The 8466-nt window shown below is 59.3% G+C and overlaps 1 protein-coding gene across 1 annotated transcript in view; it reads right to left on the bottom strand.

The window, feature by feature from the left end:
- PLEKHG5 (pleckstrin homology and RhoGEF domain containing G5) overlaps positions 1-8466 on the bottom strand; it is a 25839-nt gene that overhangs the window by 3354 nt on the left and 14019 nt on the right. The window contains exons 2-13 of the mRNA XM_021708247.1: positions 5769-5898; positions 4757-4859; positions 4294-4354; positions 3865-3956; positions 3288-3457; positions 2889-3034; positions 2110-2310; positions 1842-2036; positions 1404-1499; positions 691-741; positions 439-588; positions 3-107 (exon numbers count right to left, since the gene is read on the bottom strand). Coding sequence (XP_021563922.1) covers positions 3-107; positions 439-588; positions 691-741; positions 1404-1499; positions 1842-2036; positions 2110-2310; positions 2889-3034; positions 3288-3457; positions 3865-3956; positions 4294-4354; positions 4757-4859; positions 5769-5898 — 1500 coding nt within the window. The remainder of the gene's footprint in view (positions 1-2; positions 108-438; positions 589-690; positions 742-1403; positions 1500-1841; positions 2037-2109; positions 2311-2888; positions 3035-3287; positions 3458-3864; positions 3957-4293; positions 4355-4756; positions 4860-5768; positions 5899-8466) is intronic.

Genomic DNA, 8466 nt, shown 5'->3' with positions numbered 1-8466 from the left:
ATGTAGGCCCGGAAGAGGTCGTTGTCGCGCAACAGGCCGCGCATGTACTCCATGCAGCCCTCCTCCTCCGTGCAGTAGCGGATGTAGGGCTTGAAGAGGGCGCCGAACTGCCCGGGCAAAGCAATCCCAGCGCCGGTTACCCCGCGCGGCCTCCACAAGCGCTTCCAAGCGCACGGCGGCGCCCACCCGGGGAGGAGGGGGACTGCAAGCTTGTTCTCCCAGGCTGCGGCTGAGGCTGAGCCTCCCTGCGGGACCACCCGCAGGCAGGTGGCGGGGGCAGAAGGCCCGCACCCGGCGACCGCCTCGCAATCCCTCGCCTCTGGCCGCGAGGGCTCCCGCGGGGTCGGGGCAGCTCGGGGATGATGGGCAGATGGGATCAGCCTCCTCGGGGCCCCAGGCCTGCCTCGGCGCCCGCGCCTGCGTCTGGCCCCGCCGTACCGTCTTGAAGCCTTTGAGGAAGTCCCCGGGCTGCAGCAACGCCCGCGTGCGCCGCGCCTTCTCCAGCACCGGTGCCATCACGCCGCGCCACAGCCCGCGGTGCAGCCGCGCGATCTCCGGGACGTTGCTGAACAGGCGCTCCGCCTCCACCTGCAAGGGGCGGGGCGGGAGCGGTCGGCCCCGCCCTCAAGCCCTGGCTGGCCCCGCCCCCTCATCGCCCCGCCCCGGCCACCGACCCTGTTCCCGCCGCACCTCACACAGCAGCCCCGACTCCTGCAGGTTCAGGAGGCAGCACAGGAAGAGCTGTGGGGCGGGACGCGGCATCTCAGGGGGTGTCCCAGCCCTGAAGCCCCGCCCAGACTCGTGCTTCCCCCTTCCCAGGAGGCCCCGAAGCAGCCAGGGATGAAAAGAGCATGCCTTTTGGCCTTCACGCCCGGGTGAAGCCCACTCCCCCCCACAGCCCACCTGGTCACCCTCCACCTGGGAGGAAACTCTGGGGAGACTGGCCTTGCAGCCAAACCTGGAATCCCCCCCCCAGCCTCTGCCCTGGCTCAGTCTCCAGGTTTCGCCTAGCTTGTGCTTTCTCCAGGAAGCCTTCTTTGAACTCCAAGCCCAGGGCAGTGCTCCCCTCCCTTGCACCCACCCACGCTGTCCCATCCAGGGTGGGGGCTACTGGACACCTGGCACACAGCGGGTGCTCAGAAACAGCTGTTGGGCAATGGAGTGAAGGAATGCGGCATCCCCCGTGCTAATTCAGCAGAAACTGGTGAGCCTGCCTGAAGTCCCCTCCCAGCCAGGTGCCTGTAGGAAACACCTCCTCCCAGATGCCCTTGTCCGACTTTTCTGCCCCCCTTCTTGGTCAGGCACCCGGTCCGGCAAAGGCCCAGACTCAGCGGAGGAGCCCCCAGAAAGACCAGGGAGAGGGGCAGGGCGGCTGTCCGGGGGGAGTGGTGCACCCCACTCACATTGGTGATCACCCGCAGTTTCCTGATGTAGGAGGCCTCTGTGTGCAGCAGCTCCCACACTGCCTCCTGCTGGTGGCACTGTCGCCGTGTCAGCTTCTAGAGGAAGGGCAGGGTGGGTCAACCAGGAGTCCCAGAATATCTCGGGATGGCCAGGGGAGGGGAGCAACTTCCTCAGTATCCCAGTGGGGACACAGAGGTCCTGAGAGGGACAGAATCATCCTCGCCATCACAAGAACTATCAGTCAAGACACCCATGTTTTGGACCTTCCTCTGCCTCTGAAACAGCCAAGCAACACACCATTTCCATTCAGCCTCAGTTTCCTCCAAGTGGGATAACAGTAGCCTCTTGGGATGCCTCCCAGAACATCCTGTCGTGGGATCCTCTCAAGGATTGTCCCCGCTTTGAGATGAGGAGGGAGGGCTGTGGGCAGAACTTGCCTCGTGCCCATCAATGAGCTCCCGCCAGCTGTCCTCCAGCCTCAGGCAGGCATGGTGCTCGTCCTCATCCTCGTCGTCCTCCTCCTCCTCCTCCCAGGAGTCGTGGTCGAAGCGCAGAGTCCGGGGCAGCCGGGGAAGCCCAAAGAGGCCATAGGTGTGCAGCTTGCCCTCCAACTGCTCCATCTTGTCTACCTCCTGTAAGGAGACCCTGGTCAGCATCGGGGTCAGCACCGGCCAGCGGCCCTGCCCCGGGCCATGGGCCACGTACCCGGCCAAAGGTGCTGGTGCTGGGGCCTGAGCTGAAGAAGCCGCTGAAGCGACTGGCCGCCCGGTTCTTCCAGCTGTCGCCACCCCCGCTGCTGGTGCTGCTGCTGGGTAGAGAGCAGCTGGAGGGTGTAGGGGGCTCCTGCCCAGGGATGCTGGCCTCCCCCAGGAATTCTGACATGTTCTTGCGGCGGCGGCCAGGGGCCTGGCCAGAGAGGGATGGTCAGGGCCAGGTCCCTCCCCGGGGCCGCCACATCCCCACCCCAAGGTGGGTTACTGGGACCAGAGGGTTTCTGTCCTGCCCTGGGATGCTTCCTCTTGAGACCCAGACATGTTCTGGGGACTGGGAGGTCCAGACACAGACACACCCGGAATACAGCCCCAAGTCCCAAGCAGGAAGCACTGAGCTGCAAGGTGCACTCACAAACACAGCTCCAAATGCGTCCCATGACACACATTCACAGATACAGTCGGCAACACACAGTCTCACACCCCGGCATAAATGTTCTCTCTCTCACACGCACACACACATACACACGTGCACTCTGACTCCCTGGGCACTAGAAGACTCTCCGACAAGACCCATGACCTTGGGATATGGCTAGATCCAGAAAGAGAGAGGGTCCCCTATCCTCAGAGCCAGCCCCATTCTCCAGATCGGGCAACTAAAGCCCCAAGAAGGGACAGCAAGGACTCCAGCGTGACTTCCCGCCTGAGGAGGGGCTGTGGCTCCAGCCCGAGCCCCTCCCCACCCCCAGCCCCGACACAACCCCTCCTCCTCACCAAGATGTCCAGGCTCTCCCGGCGGCTCTGGGGGTCCACACGCTCCAGCGCCAGGGGCCCGGCCCCAGCCGGCCGCAGGAGGGGCAGACTCAGTGACTTGGAGTCCTTCACGCCCTGCTCTAGCTTGCCCTCGTCTCCAGGCTTGGCTGGGCAGCGTGGGGGCAACAAGAGGTTCTCAGGCCCAGGTGTGGTGTAGGATGGGCCTGGCCTCTCTCCCTTGAGGCTCGGAACCAAGGCCTGGCTGCCCTCCCCCACGGCCCCGCCCTGCCAGCACCCGCCACCAACACCCAGCGGAGACACCTGTATGGTAATGAGCCTGCTCAGGTCCATGGCCAATGGGAGCCTGAGCTCAGGAAGGGCTGCTGTCGCCGGGAGGCCCTGTCAGACCCCCGCACCCACCTGGCCAGGTGGCCTGCTGGGCCTGCTGCTCACCTTTGACCCTCAAGTAGTGTCCTCCGAACCTGTAGGCCTCAAAGGTGAGGGACAGGGGCGTGTTGGACTGGTCCAGGTAAATATCCACTTTGCCCAGTGCGATGCCCTTCCTTTCAAACACAGGCAGCAGCACCTCCCTGCCAAGGACAGAAAGTGTGTGTGTCAGGGGCCTCCTGGCCGAGCCCCAGCTCCCTTGCCTTCCCAACGGAAAAGGGAAGTCCCACAGGATCACTGGCAGGTGCACAGACACCTGCCCAAAGAGGCTCTCAACAGATGCAACTGCATACTGGGGGTGGGGGACCTAGCACGCGCCGCCCACGGGTGGGCCTAGGCCCTGCATCATGATCAGAATGCACGGGGGCACAGTCCGGTCACAGTCCCTCGCACTGGCACGCACACCCACACAGGCATGCCCACGGGGGGACTCATTCATGGGCCACCACACAGACACGCATGGCCACACCTGCAGAGACCTGGAGTCCCCGACAAGGGAGGCCACACCTGCCCCAGCCCCATTTCTGCCCTCAGCTCCATGAAGCCCTACCCCAGCGATTTCTTCTTCATGGCTGGCACAATCTCCGTCTCAATGTCCACATTCAGGTCAAATTTCAGGGTGAAGCACTCCTTGCTTGGGTCCTGAGAGGACACAGGGCTGCTGGCTTCTCCACTGCCACCCCTCATCCCGTCCCCCCCACCCTACAGTCCAGGACGGGAGCCCCAGGAGGGAAGTGAATGCCAGCGACCTCCCCAGCCTCCCTCCACCTGGGGGAGGCCCCCAGAGCCCCACCCCCCATGAGCTCCTGGAACAGCCCCCACCTGGGCTGAGGTGGGCAGCACTGAGCTGTAGGACAGGGTGGCAAAGGAGGGACACTCCCTGAAGACTCTGAGTTCAGGCCAGGGAGATCCGGCCTCTAGGACAGGAGAGGGCGGCCTGTCTGGGAGCCCCCGTGTGCCAGCCCAGGGGGCTCCTTACATCCGTATGTCTCCTCCTGGCTTTCTTCTTGGAGAGTTTCAGGCCTGTGCTCTTCCGGTCCCTGCAGGGAAGCAGTGAGACAGAGGTTGGTGGTGTGGATGGGCCTCACCGGCGTGGGACATGAGCGGGGTCTTGGTTAGTTCCTCACCCCTCATTCCCCTAGGTGACAAGGTGACAGAGGCACCTTCGGGTAGGCCAGGTCCCCATGGGGCTGTGTGCCCTCTGGTGGCCAACACAGGACTCACACCTAATGGAACCTAGCCTGGTGATCTCGGGGGTCCTGGAGGCTAGCTGGGCCTGGGACAGCCTCCTTGGGGAGTCAGGGCAGCCACAGGGGTGGGGAGGAGTCTGCCCATCAGCCCATCTGGGGAAACACACCGAAGCATCTGGTCCCAGCTGTCTGATCTGAGACCTCGCCTTGGGGCCCCCAGGAGAACTGCTCCCCCACCCACCCCTCACCTACACTTTGCCATCTGCAGAGGCTTCATCCTCTTCCTCCAAGTCCACTGCGGGGCTGGTGCGAGGGGGGCATGACCGCGTGGACACGTTCCGGGCCAGGACAGAGCCTTTGGAGAAAAATGGGACGGGCTGTGCCAGCTGCCTCCCCGGCCACTTCTCCAGCGTGGCCATTTCCAGAGGGACCACAGTCTGTTAATCCAGACACCCCTACAATGTAGTTCACCCCAGGGGCCTTTAGTGCTGTAAGGGGAGGGATTCAGTCACTATTATCTGTCCCCCTAGACCCAAAAGGACATAAGGGCCTTGAGATGTCACCCAGGGTGATGCACCCAGTACAAACCCCCTGTGGCCTCAGTTTATCCTTCAACAGAATAAGGATAATGCAGTCCTGCTTGGGATTGTGGCAGGAAGAGACCAAAGTCTATGGCTCTGTCTTTCAGGCCTCTCCTCCCCCACTGCTGTCACCACACCTGAGGTCCCAGGGAGCTCCAGCAGAGAGGCACTTCTCGCCAGACCTGAGTGCCTGTAAGCCACCCCTATGCAGCCACCTGGCCAGGTCCTGATTCAGCAGGAGGGGTTTCTGGTTTCCTACTACAAGCTCCTTCTGACCTGGCCACCACACCCCACCCCCACCACCACACTGCCTCTGCTGCTGACAGTCTGGCTTGGGATTTGCTCAGAAGTCCCTGCCCTGAAGACATGCAGGACCGGAAAGAAATGGGGCCTTCTCTGTGCAGGCCCCAGGCCAGGAGCAGGAGCAGCTGTGGGAGTGAGAACCAGCAAGCACAGCAGGTCAAGACAGGCCTGTCTTCACATGGAGTACCGTCCGCCGATTATTTCTCTTGCTAAAATAGTTCGTGGGACAAAAGGAACGGGGACATACGGGATTTCATTACTTGCGGTTGACTCTCGTCCCTCAGATGGCCCTGCCACAGCTCCAAAACTGTCCCCTCAGACAACGGGTCCAGAGCTGCCAAATGAGCTCTGGGGCCGGCTGGGGCCCCTCCCGGGCTTACCTTGTGGGGGCAGGTCGAAGCGGACGTGCCCATCATAATGCATGGTGCTGTGGAACTTGCTGTCACAGGCCTCACAGAGGTTGAGGGGCCCCCGGCGGTGCAGCTGCTGGCAGTCGGCGTGGTGGCATACCTGGGGGGAAGAAGGGGAGGTGGGTCGGCCCCTGAGAGGTGCATCTGACGCCCAGGCCCCTGCAGTGCACAGGTGGGACCCCCAGCTGCCCAAAGGGGCAGCCCCTTATCAACTAACCAAATTGCTCCTAAATTCACTTGGCAAATGTTCCCCAAGCATCGACTATGTATCTGTTCCCAGGGGTGCAAAGCACTGCCCTGGAGGAGACTTCAGCTGAAAACCACTAGGCTGGGGGCTACTGGGGCCTCTTCCTGGAGCGCAGGCAGAAGAGTTCCCAAAACTGAGGCTTGAGGCCGCTATTCGGTTTGGCCAGCTCAGTGTTGGAACTGGAAGGCCCTAAGCTCAGGCAAGACCCTCTAACTCCCCCTGCCCAGGTATCAGCCTAGGTTCTGTGGCCACCCAGGCCCTGAACAGCAGACCCCACCCTGATTCCTAATGACAGCACACACAGGAGCCATGGAGGTGTGGGATCCCAGCACCCATGCAGTGCCCATGGGCCGCTGCTGGGTGGCTTCAGCCTGGACTTACTGCATCAGTCCGTGCTCTGTCCTCAGGGACGACAGTTTCATTCCTTCTCTGCCCTCCAACCTCCAATGGCCCACCCCTAGCTCCCCAGTGACTACCGTGCTTACTAATTTTCCAGGGAGACAGAAGTCATCAGAAAGCAGTCCACCAGCACCCACCCCGCCACCCACCTGCCCAGGGCTGCGGGGACTTCCAGCCCTTCCTCTGGGTCTGTCCCTCTAGCCAGAGGTACAGGGACAGGCTCAGTATCCCCCCTCCACTGGAGTATTCCCATGGGCATGCCAACTTGTGGGTATTTCTCCATCTTATAAAAACAGCATCGGCTGAGCACAGTGGCTCACGCCTGTAGTCTCAACACTTTGGCAGGCTCAACACTTTGAACTGGAGTGCAGTGGCATGCTCATGGCCACCCCAGTGTTGACCTGCTGGGCTCCGGCGATCCTTCCGCCTCAGCCTTCCAAGTAGTCAGAACTACAGGTGCGCACTACCATGCCTGGCTAATTTTTGATTTATTGTAGAGACACGGTCTCGCCAAGTTGCCCAGGCAGGTCTCAAACCCACAGATTCGGGCAATCCTCTCATCTCGGCTTCCCAAAGGGCTGAGATTACAGGCTGAGCCACCAAGCCCAGCCAGGGAAGATCTCTTAAGGCCCAGAAGTTCAAGACCAGTCTGGGCAACAGAGCAAGACCCCCATCTCTATAAAAAAAAATTTGAAAATTGAAATAAATATTGTAAAAATAAATTTTTAAAATGCTGAGTGCAGTGGCTTACGCCTGTAATCCCAGCACTTTGGGAGGCTGAGGTGGGTGGATCACTTGAGCCCAGGGGTCTGAGACCAGTCTGAGTAACATAGCAAGACCTCATCTTTACAAAAAAATAAAAAATTAACTGAGCATGGTGACACATGCCTGTAATCCCAGCTACTCGGGAGGCTGAGGTGGAAGGATCACCTGAGACCAGGAGGTCGAGGCTGTGGTGAGCCATGATTGTGCCACTGCACTCCAGTCTGGGCAACAGAGTGACACCTTACTTAAAAATAATAATAACAGCCGGGCTCAGTGGCTCAGCCTGTAATAATAATAACAATAACAATAAACTGTCCCTGGCCTCATTTGACCCTCCAGCCACCACTGCGTTTCTCTTTCCCTTCACAGCTAGCCCCTGTCCAACACGTATCTGCACTCATGATTTCCTGGTTCTCTTTTATTTTATTTTGCCCGATCTCCATTTAAAACATTTCAAACCTATCAAAAGTTACAAGAATAGCACGATGATATCCACACGCCCTTCTGCACTGCCCAATTGTTTGCATCTGCCACATAGATTCTCTCATTCTCTTTGTTGTCACCCCTTCCCTGGGTGTACACATTGTGCCATCTCCTAAGAACAAAGACGTCTTCCTACAAAACCCCGTGTGATTGTCTCACTCAGGAAATTGTACCTTGACACAGAATTTATCTATAGTCTGTTTTCATACTTTGTCAACTATCTAAATACAGGTAATTTTTTTTTTTTTTTTTTTTTTTTTTGGTTGGGGGTCTCAATCTGCTGTCCAGGCTGGAATGCAGTGACACGATCATGGTTCACCACAGTCTCGACTTCCTGAGCTCAGGCGATCCTTCTGCCTCAGCGTCCTGAGTATCTGGGACTACAGGTGCACCATGACGCCTGGATAATGTTTTAACATTTCCAGGGGGTCTCACCATGTTGCCCTGGCTGGTCTTAAACTCCTAGTCTCAAGTGATCCTCCCATCTCACCTCCCAAAATGCTAGGATCCACAGGTCTGAGCCACTGCACCTGTCTCCTAAATAATGTTCTTTATAGATTTTCCCCCCATACAGGAACCAATCAAGGTTCACACGTGACATTTGGTCATGTCTGTTTAATCTCCTTAATACTGAATTCTCAGCCGGGCTCGGTGGCTCAGCCTATAATCCCAGAGCTTTGGGAAGCTGAGGTGAGTGGACTGCCTGAGCCCGCAGGTTTGAGACCCGCCTGGGCAACTTGGCGAAGCCTCATCTCTACAATAAATAAAAAATTA

This window comes from Carlito syrichta, unplaced genomic scaffold (assembly GCF_000164805.1).
Source record: "Carlito syrichta isolate Samal-C Ts95f unplaced genomic scaffold, Tarsius_syrichta-2.0.1 Scaffold135623, whole genome shotgun sequence".
Taxonomy (NCBI): domain Eukaryota; kingdom Metazoa; phylum Chordata; class Mammalia; order Primates; family Tarsiidae; genus Carlito; species Carlito syrichta.
Note: the sequence above shows the minus strand (reverse complement) of the source record. Positions and strands in the feature narration are given on the sequence as shown.